The sequence below is a fragment of the Siniperca chuatsi genome, linkage group LG11 (genome assembly GCF_020085105.1).
Source record: "Siniperca chuatsi isolate FFG_IHB_CAS linkage group LG11, ASM2008510v1, whole genome shotgun sequence".
Lineage (NCBI taxonomy): Eukaryota > Metazoa > Chordata > Actinopteri > Centrarchiformes > Sinipercidae > Siniperca > Siniperca chuatsi.
The window spans coordinates 20,720,539-20,736,732 of NC_058052.1; the positions used below are offsets into that span (position 1 = coordinate 20,720,539).

Here is a 16,194-nt window from a genome sequence, read left to right on the forward strand (position 1 = left end):
TCCTTTCCACTCTGCTACTGTAGCACAAAACTCTGAATGTTAACTAACAGGTGAATGTGTTGGCTAACGTATGGTGCCATTGCAGCCATGATATTACTTTCAGAACAACAAAGCTGTTAGGTGTAGCTGTTGTTGTAATTTCTGTTTGTGAGTATGCTACAGATGGCACTGCTCTGGCACCCAGATGTGATGTACAGATACAGTGAAAGCTTGTTTGTTTTCTGTGACAACATCTGGTGATTGTGGTCACATGTAAATAAACTGGGTTGCCTTTGGTGGGTTTGGTTTGAGTTTGCTCCTGTTATGCCTGACTTAACAGTTGAGCTGCATGCTGATGTCACAGGTTAAAGGGACAGTCAGTCTATTTATATCTTCCCACCTGTAATCTGGCTCTGACAGGATTAACTGAGCCTGCTGTGCCACAAAGACACACTGAAAATGTGAGCCATGAATAAATACATGCATTCACAAAGATGTACAGTGACAACAGTGTGTACAGTACATGCAAGGCACACAAGTGTATACAATGCGATCATAGAAAGTAAGGACAAATATATGTCTGTTTTTAACCAACCAGAAAATGTGACACTATGTAACCATATTACATGCGTGTAACATGCATGTGTACATGTGTGCTTGCATGCATGTCTTTTGTGTGTATGCATGTTTCACAGAGTCTCAGTTAGTTAGCCTGATTAAACAACAGAGCAGAAGAAGAGACCAAACAGTGACAGAATTTTTCATCTTCCCTCAGCCTCCTCCATCTCTGGTTGCCAATCTCAAGTCATTAATTAGCTGTCCATGACAAAATTCCCCATTCCCAATCTGACGCTTGTGTAGAGTAGTGGACGGCAGTGGTAATCATGTCAGCAAGGCTTGGCTCAATGTTCTGAGGGGGCTAAATGTCCCCCATATGGTCCACTGGCTGGAGCCCGCTAAACTAGTGCTTAATATACCAAGGTAAGAAGACACACACACACACACACACACACACACACACACACACACACTAATGCATACACTCAGCTGTAAGAAACAAATCAAGACATCTGACAGGGGATTGGGCACAAAGGAACAGGAGGACAGGGAGGTGGTGTTTGTTTGTGTGTGCATGTGGTGTGTGTGAGTGTCTATATTTTGAGAGACTGATGCTGTACAATTGTTGACCATCTGTCATCAAGAAAAGACTTCTATCTGTGTGTGTGTGTGTGTGTTTATATACAGAGGAAAGATGAGACGGAAAAGAAAGAAAGAAACAGTGAGTGAGGTGCAGATGTCTCACAGCATAGAGGCTGGAACATGAGGTTCAATGGCAGACTGCTGTATGAGAGGAGTTGGAGGGGGAGAACAGAGAAGAACGAGGACGAACATCTGCCATATTCAGATATTGCTCAGTGGTTTGAGTGTTTCTACACAATATCTTGAGTTTGAATAGACCTGGGAAATGGCTTGCTCATTAAGTTCCTTGCAGGGCTAGGCAGGGCACCAATATTATTGGGGGTTTCACATATATTCTTCAGTATATTTTACCAATAATGTAGAAGCAGAATTTTTTTTTCATCTTCAGAAGGTAGCATGTTTAAGTACTTATCATGAAGAAGGTTTTTAATGCAATGCCGAATTGGTTTGGTACATCCTTTATTAATATTCTTTGAAAATAAACAGAAATAGCCTTGTAAAAATCATTATTTTTCATAAAAATTATATACCTATTGATATTTGTAAAATTGAGATTTTATCCTGTAGTAAAGGAGACTTTACCATCTTTCAAAGAAGAACATCGTTCACCTGGCTGTTCCATCTTCATGCTATATACAGTAGTAATAAGCATCTAAGTGTCCTTGAGCAAGACACAGAGTCCATTATGCCTCCAGTGGATCTGGTCTATAGCTGACCCCCTGTCTGAATTTCCCCACAATGGTCTATGAATTTTCACATTACTGTCACAGTGTTAAACATCAGAAACATTCAGAATTTTGTCTGGCCATTCAGTGACACAAATTTTGAGGGTTTAATTTTTTCAGCTTCTGATGGAGAAAATGATGTAATAAAATTCGTTATGTGCTTTGGTTGTGACTTGCAACTAGCAGATTTAAATAATAATACAGAATAATAATACAGAATACAAGAATAATACAGTTAAATGAAAAATATAATGATTATTTTCACATATTTGACTTTTTTGTATAAATACATATTTCTTTTTTATTCTTATACTGATTACAACATAGATAACACATATAGTCATTGTTGTTTCTTTTGAATTGTCTCAGAGCCTCAAGTGCCTGATGCTAGTCAGCTGAGGTGGACACGTCAAAAACAGCCTCTTAGACAGACAGACAGACAGACAGACGTTACAACATGACAAACACCAGCTCTCAGTGAAGGAGGGAGAAGTGTTTGTCTGAGATGGACTGACATATAGAGCTGTCTGTCACCTCTGAGTGTGACAGACAGCAGTCACTAATTGCAGTCACACTGTGATTTTGTTAGTCCAAACTCTACAGTAGTTCATGAAGTTACACTGCCTAATCACAAGCAAACAGCATCTTGTAAACAAAAGTCACATGGGCTTACAAGTAGCTCTTTTATTGGACAATGTTTGGGTAAACTGTCTGTGTGAGACATCAGGGATTTTTAGCAGCAGATGAGCCAAAACTAATATGATTCCAGTCTGTAACTTAGGCATGTCAGTTACGCACGATGGAGCATGACTGATTGTGAGGGAATCGGATGAGACTGTGTTTTGCCCTTGCTTCATTTTGTAATGTTGTGCTTTACAAGCATGATTAACTGCAGCCTATCACATGTCCCCTTATATCCATAAAACCGCGATTCATCCAGATACAACCTTGTGTTATATTTCTGTTTCCTCCCCTAACAAACCTTAGGCCTGGATTCACTTGAAGGTGTCACACTGTGGTTGGCATCGCTCTCACCTGTCCGCACAAACAAAAGTTTAAATGATCCAAAGTTTGGGTTAGGGTTAGGCTCCACATGCCCAGTGTGAATGCACCCTGATGGACAGATGGGCATACACTTGGGCAGGTGGAGAGACAGACAGGTAGTCAGGCAGGACAGAGGGGAGAGCAGAGAGCAGCAGTTAGTGAGGTAGAGAGCACTTACTGTCGGCCCTTCAGTGCAACACATGAATGGAACCTTTAGAATGAGGCACGGTCGGGCTGGTGTGTGCGTGTGTGTGCGTGCGTGTGTGTGTGGGGGGGTGGTGTTGAGGTTGAGGTGGGGGGTGCACTTGACAGTAGTTGGGGTATAGTATTTGATTGTTTACTCTTGCCTGCTGGGCTATTGTGCTCTAGTGTGTGTGTGTATTTGTGTTCACAGAGTATACTGTGTGTGAGCGTGTGCATGTGTATAAGTTTACAGGCTGACAGGGGAGACATACAGCACAATGCCTCTCTGCTGCTCTAGGAGAGGAGGGGGGCTTCACAACAGACCAGGGGGGTCTTATGTTGTCCACACACACACACACGCATGCATACATTACACCAGCTGCCGCCCACGGCCCCAGCCTAGCATTTCTGAATTAATAATACAGAGCCAACCACTCTGGAATAATAGTGACTCACACACATAGACACACGCACACACACATACATGCACAAAGCTTTGCACCTGTTCACCACTGCTCAACTGGACAGGGCTGGGCTGGTTAAGATCCCCCCCAACACACACACACATGCACACACTCCTTGTTGCCTGTCTGTTGTGGGCAACAGTTAGACAGCTGTGTCTGTCTCCTGACCCTCCCTTCTTGTTCTGATCGACAGCTATTCTCACTGACTGATTGGTCCAGCTGCCTTACTCTATTCCTCTGATTGGATGGTTTTATATCCAATGAGGTGAAGAAACAGAATAAGAAGTTTAATATGAATGTCAGATTTAAATGGGGAACCTCAAAGAAACACACTCCTCTCTACAATTATGAATGCACAATATGAATATAAGAATTACTGAATAGAAAAAAGAGGTTAACAACTGGTCAGGTCCCTTTTTTAGCATCATTATTAGGATAGTCATGTGAGTATGTAAACACACCATTCTCAGATATCTACAAACTGAAAATAGGTGACAGTTATTTATAGTCAAACAAAATTACACAAATTGTTCTACTTAAAAAGACTGTAAAAGAAAAATAGATGTCTTTGGTTGGAAGTGATGACACTTGTTCTACTGTATTTAAGAGATGATGTGAAATTAATGTAATTTCAACTAATAGTTATATATGTATTTCTATTTCTGTCTTCCTGTAAATTGTTTTTGGAACTGTGTGTAAGCACATTGAGAGCAACTTAAAACCGGAGTCAAATTCCTTGTGTACATATACAGTACAGGCCAATAAAACTCAATTTAATGTGGACTTCAGTGATGTAAAATAAATGAAGAAATCAATTATGCCAACACACAATACCATCCAAGGGAGAGAACAGAGAGAGGCAATACCAGCAATCAGTGCAATTTGATTAGCCTGCTCATTGGCTGTGTGTGCCTTTCCTAATCGCATTGGATCCACTGCATTCTGAACACAAGCAGCATGGCATTCCTAATGTTATTGTGTGTTTGAATGCAGGGGCTTTTTGTACTTGTTAGCTCAGATTGTATTTTTACCTTCTTGACATGCTAGAAGACATCCAAACAGATCAGTCTTTGTGTTTTCAGTGGCATGTTATGCCTTGGTAGTTGTGTGTGCCTTTGTGTGTGTGTGGGTGGATGGATGAATGTGTGTGGATGTACGGGAAATAGACCATCTAACTGAGCTGTGTTTAATATTCGTGATAGGGTTTACTATGATCTAGACATAAACCTGTGTTTGCACTGTCTGGTTAATAATAATAACGTCATATAGGAGGCATGTATGGCTACAGTATGTGCTTAACTCTTTGAACTGTAGCAGATGATATCTATGCGTACAAATGTTTGCAAGAGATTGAATCTGATAGCTAGTCTAATTCCTTTTTCACTTTGTTAGCATAAAGGACTTTGACTTCCTTTGTTACATTTATTTTTCATTTCATGTTTTTAGCTTCATTTTCTTGTGGTTGAAGCTGTCACAGCCTTGCTCTTGTCACAAACAAGCTATGAAGATAATACAAACCAATCAGTATGTCAAGACTGTAGAATCATTACTGTGGTGGGTGGATGAGTAGAAATAGGCAGTTATCTTGACAAAACTAAAAACAGAAGCCTCCACTCTGTAATGTATGAGCAGAAGAGTTCTTACTGGACTGGAGGCTGCCCCGGCCTTATGTACTGGACAGCAGTACTGGTCCCAGGTGTGTCTCCTGCCACTAATGGTCCTACTTCACAGGACAGGCCTCTGCAAATAGAAGAGCACAGAGCAGGAAACCATTAAGCAGGGCAGAGGGGCCATCACAAAATCCTTTGAATTATATCATTAAGGTGGAAAACTTCTCGGGTATTTTATTCTTTGTCGTTACATGTCTGTTACATGTGAAATAAGAAAATAATCAATGTTTGGTGTTGAAATGGGGCCTCAATCTGCATGAATTTGATAGTTGTGAAAGGTGACAGTGCATCTGTAGAGGTGTTTTGCTTTCTGGCATTTCCTTGTTCTAAATGACTTGAATTTTAGAACAAACCGTGTATCGGTACAACAAATGCTGTATTTCTGCAAAATAATTTTATTAGAGCAGCCTTAAACTGTACATTTTGACCTCACTTCTACTGCTACACAGTGTAGCAGTACCATATCATAGAAATTTAAGTGATACAATCCTTAGTTACCTAGGCATAGAGTTCATCTCTGGCCAACTTTGTCTCTCAGGCATTATAGTTGATAAGGTTAGGAGGACCTACCAGCTGATCCAAGATCGGTATTTGTGTTCTACTCGTCAGTATAACTCTATGTACGTTAGGTCCACCTTCAGTTCTTCAGTTGTTTTTATTCCTTAAAAATAGCTGTGTACTGGCATTTGTGATCGATATTTTATCCAGTAAGTGTTCTTTATGTAATTGGCCATATTTCCCTTTACTTGGTAATATCACAGAAACCGCCAACTTGCTGTACTTTGACCTTGAATTTAATATGTTGAAAATAAGTTGAAGTTAATTGTATTTTAATGTACCAGAAAACAAAAATGAAGACAAAGTAATTATCTTCGTTGTAATAATAAACCGCATGTAAAGAGACAGATAAAGTAGTTACAGTAATGAATTAAGACAGTAAGCTTGGAGTCGCTGTAGCTAAGTGACCTTCACAAATGTGTGTATGTGGTTACATATGTGTGTGGGTGGGGGGGTAGCTGGGTAGCTACAGCCTCCTGTCTGGCACAGGTGGTGTTGAGCAGCAGCCCCCCAGCTAAGATGCTAATATGCTAACACCGCACTAATCCTAGGGTGCTTTAGGAAGCAACGGACCCTGCCTCCTCCCCAACAACACACATGAACAAACACTCATGTATAAACACACACACACATACAGATTTAAGCTAACTGAATGCCTGCTTGCAGAAATATACACACTTACACCAACTGACATATACACACATGGGCCCCATCTTATATATATATGTACTATACACACACACACACACACACACACACACACACACATATCAGTGCTGTGAGGGGGATTAGGATGAGAGGTGTCTGGGCTGCTGTGTGTCTGTCAGTCACTCTCCAGCTCTGTGTCAGCATCACAGCGGTGGCCGCCATGCTCCAGGGAGCCACCACCATCTACTGGACTGTAGTGGTACTGCAGGAGAGGAGGAAAAAAAGACTATACGGGGGGAAAAGGAAGAGGAAAAGGGAAATTTTATGAAAAAGAGGGTTATTTTGTGTTAGTAGTAATTTAGTTGTTAAGTCATTTTTTTCTGCAGTATGTTGCCTGTGTGTGTGTGTGTGTGTGTGTGTGTGTGTGTGTATGTATGAAAGTTTGGATGTGCATGTGCCTCCTTCTGCACCAGCTGGGGGAGAAGAGGGGCACCAGGGCAGCCTGCATGGGTGTGTGTGTTTGTGTGTGTGTTTGTGTGTGTGTGTGTGTGTGTGTGTGTGTGTGTGTGTGTATGTGTATGTGCATCCAGCACAGCCTACCAGGAGGCTCTGGCTGTGTGCAGCTGGCTGGGTGAAATCTCCTAGTGGCCCCCAAGGGACAGCCACACTCCCATGGGTTTCCACTCAATCTGGCTGCCTTGTGGCTGCCCTGCCCTGTCCCAACTCTCTGTCACTGTCATATCCTTAACCGCATGCACTGAGGCCCTTCTCTCTCATTCAGTCTTTTGCTCAGCCCTCTTCTTTTCCCTCATCCTTCACTCTAGCATCCTCTTCATCTCTAGACTGCTGTAGCCTCCATGTAGTCTCCACAGACTGAGTCACAGGCTTGTACAATTACTGCAGCACTAAACCTTTAAACCCAGCTGCAGCCCAGCTTCAAACTGAATTACATTTTTTTGATTCTTCAAATCTTTTTTTCCCCTTGTTCTGTTCTTCTATGATCATTACACAAGCAGCAAAAATGCCTTCTGAACTTTTACAGGTAGCATACAGCACTACTTTTATGTCATCAGTGATGGTGGCTATATTTAAAGCACTCATGTACACACGCTAACACCAGTCTAGTCCCGGTGTGGTAATGAGACTAATGCACTGTAAGTGGATTGGCTTTGAAGAGCCTGGATTCGCCTTAAGATGTCTGAGCAGACTAGAGTTAGAACTGCTGGGGTCGGGGTCACGCACACAGCTTTAAACACACACATGCACAATGAAATAGATTGTTCAAAAAGTCTTAAACAAGTCTTTTTATTAGTCTTTATTAATTTTTTTTTCTCTCAACACTGTTTTGGACCAGTAAGAGTACCTGCAAGTGTCCTGTGCAGCTCTGCAACATTCTTGCTTGCTTCTAGTGCTCATGGACAGACTCTCAGACAGATGTCCTCTTCAAGCGTCTTACTGCACAATTCCCCACTTTCTTAACCTCCAGTGCCCTCTCTGATGCACACAGTCACCTCCACCTTTCCCTTACTTCCTTTACCCATTAGTTACGTGCCTGATGTTTAGCTAATCTCTCTTCCTCCTCCTCCTCCCTATGTATTACTGCTTTTACTCAAGTATCAGCCACAATGCTCACATACACAAACACATGAAACCCCTCCCCACACAGGTGTCTTCACCTTCGTTTATAAGGAGATCAGCTCAAGCAGCCGGCCAATAATTTCAGCTCAAACCCACCCATCTGTTTGACTGCTACACTGTGCAGTATTGATTTGCATTTCATTGAACTTAACCTACAAGATATCTATATCATCATTTATGATGATACTTGTAGCCTACTTACTTTAATTGAACTGTACAGTACATATGACAAAGTTGAGATACTTTTGTACTTTAATGTTGTTGAAACATGATAGGCCTGCAACAGAAGATTATTTTTATTGTTGATTAATCTGTCAATAGTCTGGTCTATACAATGTCAGAGAAGAGGGAAGAATACCTATTACAAATTCCCAGAGCCCAAGATATTGTGATATATTAATAGATATTCAATTTACAACAGAGAAAAGCAGAGAATTGTTGCATTTTAGAAGCTACAAGCAAATGTTTTTACTTTCTAAATGACTTAAGTGATTAATCTGTCTTCAAAACTGTTGTTTATTTATTATCTCTTGATCGACAAATTAGTTAATCAAATTGTTTCAGGACTTAAACCTGATGTAGTTTAGTCAGTTATCCAATCAGCACACTCACAAACCTGTCTGTGAGGTTATGAAAAAGTCCACCTCTAGGTAAGTAGTCTGTTATGTTTTCCTTTTGTCAGCCAGCTACTCAATCACCAAGTCAGTAAACTTGTTATTTATTCTGCCCCATTTCAGCCAAACTCTCTGTCTTACTGCTCTGAACACTGAATGTGTGTGTGTATGCGTGTATGAGAGAGTATGTGTGTGTGTGTTATGTGGCCAGACGACACATTCCTCTCCCCTGCCGGTGAGCTGCTGTGTATGTGCTGGAACGTGGCAGAGCCTCCCCTCCACCCTCTCCATCCGCCTCCCCCTACCTCTATACACCACCACCCGCCACCCCTCCAGCTCCCAGAGTGCCAGTCACACAGCCCCATCTCTGCGCCATCTGCATATCAGCTCCAGCCTCGGCCAAAGCATTAAATTAAATCCCTGTTTGGGTTGATTAACAAATGGCTGGTGAGCTCACATAGTTGTGGAGTTTTTTTAATTTAATTGTCATCAAGGTTTTTCCTGCTTTTTCGTCTGTCTCGGTCTCTATGCTGAAATGTGGCATCTGACAAAGCAGAAGAGCAGAGGTGCTCTGGTGTCCTGAAGGAGTGAGTGCGAGACAGAGAGAGAGAGAGACTGTAAAGTTTGTGCAAGTTTGTGTGTCTCATTTCTGTTTTGCTGGCTGAAGTTCAGCCTTACCATTTGTACCTGTCTCCTCTTTTTCTTCTCTGCATTTCTCTCTCTCATTCTCTCCCCTTTCCCCCTCTATCCTGAAATGAATAGTTAATCAGTCTGCTAATTAAGTGACAGTTAGTCAGTGCGTTGTTGTAATTGTCCAATCAGAAAGCTTGGAACGGCCACAGTCACAGCTGATTCATCTCTGTCTCTTACTGCTAAATCCACAAGCTGCAACTGGAGGATGTGCCAACAAGATTTATTTCTCCTAGAAATTCCAAAAGAACTTTTAAAAAGTCTAGTTTTTAATACTTAGTTTGTGGCTCATACCAAAAAAGCTGAAAACAAAAGGTCTTGAGGGGTTGAGACTCGGGGAAAGTTTGACACCTTTACATATTCTGTTTTTGTTATTAGCAGGCCATTCTTAAGTCAAACACTTGACTAAGGCAAAGTACAGTGGATGTGGTTGTTTGTAGCTTATTCTTTAATTAGTTTAGACCTTTTTGAATGTTATTTAATACTTTCCTAACAGTAAATGAAAAAGGAACTGAAATATTTCAGAAAGTATACATCCAATTAAGACTTGTGCAGCACTTTAGAAGTGCTGCACAAGTCTAAATTTTCTCTGTTTTGAACAAATTCAGCCCAGAGTTGAAATAAAAATGGTTTATCTTATGCTCCTAAATATCCTCTGTTCCTTAGATCTTTCAGATCACCCACGTTGTCCTGTATTACTGATATCCTGTCGTTCTAACAAGAAACAAAAGACTCCTGTTGTCTTAAGCACTGTATAGTGTAGTATTTACTAATTGGCCTTAAGGGAAAAGTAAAGTTGTGCTGAAAACTAAATGAAACTGAAGTGAGGAGTCCGAGAGAGATGGTGTGGGAAGGAGACCGGCTGTTCTGTTTTCTCCAGCAGTCCAAACTAGAGACATGTGGCTCCCCAGACAAGCTGTCCAGAGTGGGAGAGCTCACTGGACTCATTACAGGCAGGGCCAAGACGGGATAGCTTGACAGAACACCATTGGATCATTCGGAGAATTGGAACGGTCGAAACTGAATTGTGTTAGTTTGTGTGTGCGTGTATGTGCGTGCGCATGCCTGTGTTTGTTTGGAACGGCATGTGTGGACAACTGTCCATCTCCTCTCTCCGTCTGTGCCACCCCTGGCTGCCCCCTCCCCCGCCCCCCAGTGGACGTGTACACACACACAAACACACACATACACGCTGTCTAGGCCTGGCCAGAAGGATTGCTTAAATGTTTTCAGTTGTACTGGACAGCTGAGCGATGAAGTGGCCAGCCACAGGCTTCCATTGGTTGGATACTTCATCGAGAAACTGACTCAGAGAAATGACTGGATTTGGCCCAGCAAGCCAGTCATTACTGCCAGTTTATAATAGTTTTATCAGTTTAACTTTCTGTTTATCCTCATTCATTTTGTCAGTCAATACATCTCTTTCTCCGATCCACTTTGAAGTCAACCAGAGTTCCTCTTTTCCAGATGATCAGTTTTTTTTTTTTTTTTACGACGTTAGTTTTTATTAGTTATATGTTTTGACTGATGTGAACCAACAGGAGCTAAACACAATAACAGAAACACCTGTACAATACTTTAAAAGGAAATCAAGTTCAAAAACACCACAAACTACAGCCTCAAATATTTCCATAAGGTTGAATCATGACCTTTCTGACACAAAAATGTAACATAATAATCCTCAGTTTTTATTGCAGGGCTATTTTATTGGCTTGCATTATATTGTATAGCTTTTGGTATTGTGTCCATCCCCTGTTGTTTGGATTAGAAATAAACTCTTTGCAGGTTTTCTAAATAAAAGATCACATGTACATTAAACATTAAATTCACCTACATTCATTTACAAAGTACTAATGAAAGTATTTTTCTGGTAGAATTTAAGATCACTATGCTTGCTAACATTCATTCTCTCTCCAGGGAAGCAAAAACCCACAATGCACATCAAAAGGCTCAACTGATTACATGCAACCCTGATCCCTAGTTTTATATATGGTATTGGTTTGGACAGAATTGATAAGATATTCTCTTTCTGCTCGCTTACAACCTCCCTCCTCCCACCCTTCCCATTCAGCCCCTCTCACAGCACTCTGTTTATCAGTAGCAAGTGATCCAAAGAAGATGCTTTGTTTCTGAAAGAACACGTGAAGGAAATGGGAGAGGAGGGGAGAGTGGGTGGATTTGTGAAAAAGAGAAAAATAGAGACTGAGAGAGGAGAGGAGAGAGAGGTGTGATTTGGTAATCCTGATGATGCACTGGCACCCAATAGCATTTTCTTTTCTGTGTCTCTCTGTCCTTGTGTGGTGGTTCAAATCAGCCGCTACCCCACCACCACACACACACACACACACACACACACACACACACACCTCCACCACCAGCAGCACTCAGAGGTACCGGCAGGCCCCGCAGTCGCATGGTCCCTTCGGCGGAGCAGGTGTTTTTCTGCGACGTGTTAACGAGCACGGCCTGCTGTCATTTCCGCTTTAAATGGATGTCACAAATAGAACACACACACATTCACACACTGCCTATTCTCCTCTCCCAGAGAATTAGCCTAAGAAAGGTGATCAGAGCTGTTACCTAGCTTTGTGTGTGTGTCGGCTATGAGCGTGTTTACGCATGCATGCACATATGCATTATGTCTTCACAAGGTGTAAGTGTGTGCGTGTGCATGTCAAGGAACGGCTGGTTAATTAAAAGGGGTTGAGAAGTAGGGAACGTTTGTGTCCTTTTGTGGTTTTTATTTCTGTTGTTTGAAATGAGAAGCTCCCGGAATTTGGAAAGTGTTGAGATTGTCAGTTTCTTTCATCTGGAGCTGTGTGTCTCAGTATTACTTCAGCCGTGTTCTCTGCACATTCGTGCATGTGTGCGCACAGTTTCATCCCTGTATTTGTACTCATTGTACTCGTCCAACTATGTGTGAATCCACACACGTGTGTACTTTAATCCATGTGTGTATCCATGCTGTTTCCAGTAAGTGTTATCCGCCTCTGTGGTGTGGAAATGTTTGACACTCATGTAATCCTGCAGCGGGTCATCTGATAAAGCTGTGGTGCCACCTTAGTACCAGTCTGTGCCAGCCAGTTGGGTAATACTCTGCCACCAGCTGCTCAGCAGATGCTATTATTTGTTGCTGCGGTCTAAGAAGGGTTATTCTCTATGTGTAATCTTATCTCATGTCATGTCATCTTGTCTCATCTCATCACATCCCTCTTCTCTTCTTCCCCCTTTGCTGGCTACCAGTGGTTTGTGTGTATGTGTGTGTGTTTAAATTGTGAGTTCATACGTGTGTTTGTATGTATATGTGTGCGCAGTGTGCTTGTGTGTGTGTGTTTGGTAGAGGGGTCATCACCTCGACACCTGCCCATGTATCAGCCAGATGATGTTTCTGGCATGGATAGTTTGGTTGTTGCGCTGGTAAACATGTTTTTGTCATTTTTTACATGATAATCCGGTCTGAATCTGGCAAGCACTGTGGGAGTCATAGAGATACTGTGTGTATGTGTGTGTGTCTGTATAAACACTACAGCGTGTATATGCGCGTGATATCCTTTGGACAGATGAGAGTTGAGCAGGCTCTTATCTGTTTAGGGAATCAAATCTGTATTTAAAATCATCACCATCATCATTATTGCTATTAATACTTTCCATATATCATCATAAAACCCAGCATCATCACCACTGTTGCCCTTAAGATCTGAATTCAGTTGTGTTTGCACCAAGGGTCTAATTGAACATATTTGACTTCAATTTTCCTCCCTCTCTTTGTATCCATCTTTTTCTTCAGGTGAATACATAAAGAACTGGCGGCCGCGTTACTTCCTCTTGAAGACAGACGGCTCTTTCATCGGCTACAAAGAGAAACCTCAGGATGCCGACCTGCCCTATCCCCTAAATAACTTCTCTGTAGCAAGTATGTTACCTACCATACATATATCAAAATAGCCTCTTGGCACTGTGCTCTAAATCTTACTGTACCTTCATCTTTACATTGTGTATATACAGAACTGCAACGTAAAGTGGGAAAACACAGTCCACACATCCCATGCTTACAGGTTCCCATCTGAAGGATGTGGCTTTTAGATTCCTGATGCACTGATTTGGAGCATAATTTTGTTTATGCTGTCTTGTTATAATTTTGTTATGTCAACTCAGATTTTACTGCCTTTGCTGTAAAAACACAGCTTTTTAATCCTAATGGGTATACAGAGAGAGTAGTAGCAATGTGTCCCAGTACTTGCATCTTTTCCGTATATACTGCACCCATGTACTCTGCATACTTCTCTCTAGGCTCATAATGAACAATGATGATGATGCTGTGAAACATGCTGTAATTAACCCCTGCAGGGAACATTTCAGGTTAGAGCAGAACCTCTATAGGTGGTAGAGAATCATTGTCTTGCTCAAGGACACTTCAGCAGGGAATTGAACCCATGTCCTCCAGTGGACTGACATATAATAGCCTATATCCTCTAACTTATTATATTTATGTTTCTTAAATGCTAATGCCAATCACCTCTGTCATGTAAATAACTACAAGATGTTGCTGAAATGTTCTTGTGGTTTCATTTCACAGAGCCACAGTGAAATTGTACAACAGTTATTGCATTAGTTTCACTCATGGCTTGTCAAAGCATCTTGTCTGTCATCAGTCTTCACAGTGTTGGTATTCTTTACAAAATTCACTGTGGGCTATAATTAACCATTTATCAGTCTATCATCTGTCTGCACCTGGTTAACAAGCTCCACAGCGTCACTGACATGTGTAATTAACCAGCTAATAAGTTTACCATCATCATTACCACCATCACCTCTTATTTTTCATACATTAAATGCATATTGGCAGTAATACTTAGTGTCTGCTTTCCAGGCATTTTAGCTTTGGAATAAATACAGTGATCACCCTAAAATCCATAATCTGACAGAAGACAGAACTGACTTAAAATTGATGTTTTTTTGACATTTAGGCTGACATCACTTTTACTTTTTAAGACACAAAACGTTTTCAATTTGATTTGACATTACTGTATATTACTGAGTACATTAAAGACAATAAGTCTGGTCAAGCCATCATGTCACTGTTGAATTCTTTGCTATTTAGAACTGATTCCTAAATCAATGTGTTTATGTCAAGGTTTTGTTTTTAATTCTCTCCAGACTGCTGCTGTACTGTAGCTATCACATTAGTGATTATTACACTCAAGAAATATACACAGTACACTGATTCAGACTAGATATGTCAGTAATAATGGTGTTTCTGGAACCTGACCCAAACATGGACTTTAGTTGAACACCATATACAATAATACTGTGTCTTCTGGTGTCAGGTAAACATATCAATCAGATAATAACTTTCTTTAACAAATTCCTTTAATAAAAACAATGTTAGAGAGTGCATTACAGCAGATAAAATCAAATGAGACTCAAAAAGAAAATAAAGCAAGCAAACAAACAATAAAACATAAACATAAAACTACATAAATCCACATGCAAATGTTAACATCTGTCCAAAAGACAAAGGCAGAGCAAGAAAATAAAATAATAAACCAAATACTTTTACTGTACATATTATCAATACATGACTGGGTATAATGTGGTCTTGTCACTTAGCGTTACAATAGTTAGATTCCAGCTGCATTTAGTTGTAGACCAGAGACTGTTTTGGTGTTAGACCAGAGGAAATTCTATAATCAAGTTGAAATGAGGTAAAGGCATGGATGGCCTTTTTTGAGTTGCTTAAATTTGGAAAAGTAAACAGGATTATCTAGTTATTTGATTTTATGGAAAAATGAAAACAAAAATACACCTAGATTATTGGTAGATCGGCATCCACGATTGTGCTGGTCAAAACAGATGAAACACTTAGCGTATATGCATGGAATCATGTTGTGTAGTTGTTTACTCTATTTTATGTTCATACATTGCTGTCTACTCAATGTAATCTGATAGATGTTAAGCTGGTGTTTCACGTCTTGGCACGAGGCCTAATGCAGATGCCACTGTATTTACTAAGTATTCATAGTTAACGTTGTAATACTGCACAGGACCTTAGATTTGGACATGCCATGGAGAATTGGTGCGAGATGAGGGTAAAACAGAAAAGAAAATGATGACAAATGGTAGAATCCAAGCTGATACCTCAGAGAAAACGATAAAGAATGGTACATCGAAGGATGGAGGAGGAGAAAGAGAGATAGGAGTCCGGAAGGGAGGACAAGTATGGGGAATGAGTGATGGGAGTCGATCGGAGGGGGCAGAGGAAGAGAAAATTGGAGATCTGGGGAGGAGAAAGGAAGAAGAGAGAGGACAGAGATGAAGAAAGATGATTAGGGTGGAGAGCAACGGATGAGAGAAGGAGAGAGGGATGGAGGGATTGGAGAGTGAGGCCTTTGTGGATGAAATATGGGGGAGAGGAAGGGAGGATGAGGGAGGAGAGGAGGATCGTCAGCGCTGAACAGACAGGGAGGAGGAGACGAAGACAGGATTGGAGAACGAGGAAAAAGGGGAGAGGAAAAGAGTTTGTGAGGAGGACAAGCCAGGCCATACATCCGGCCCCGGCTGCTTGGCACAGCACTGGCACTGCCACATCTGTTGCCCAAAGCTGGGAGGCCAGGTGGCGTGTGTGTGTGTGCGCGTGTGTACGTGTATGTGTGTGTGTTTGTTTATTTGTTTGTGTGTTTATGTGCGTGTGTGTGTGTGAACAACAGAAGTGGTCAGATGGAACAGAGATGGTACAGGCCTGTTCCCTGCAGAGGGACTCATACATACAAGCCTGTCGCTC

The 16,194-nt window shown here is 41.3% G+C and overlaps 1 protein-coding gene across 8 annotated transcripts in view; it reads left to right on the top strand.

The window, feature by feature from the left end:
• akt3a (v-akt murine thymoma viral oncogene homolog 3a) overlaps window positions 1-16,194 on the top strand; it is a 57,292-nt gene that overhangs the window by 15,581 nt on the left and 25,517 nt on the right. For all 8 annotated transcript variants that reach the window (XR_006380006.1, XR_006380005.1, XR_006380007.1 and 5 more), the window contains one exon: window positions 13,201-13,326. Coding sequence is in view for 3 of the 8 variants with exons in the window: in XM_044215464.1 (XP_044071399.1) it covers window positions 13,201-13,326 (126 nt within the window). In the remaining 5 variants the exon portion in view is untranslated. The remainder of the gene's footprint in view (window positions 1-13,200; window positions 13,327-16,194) is intronic.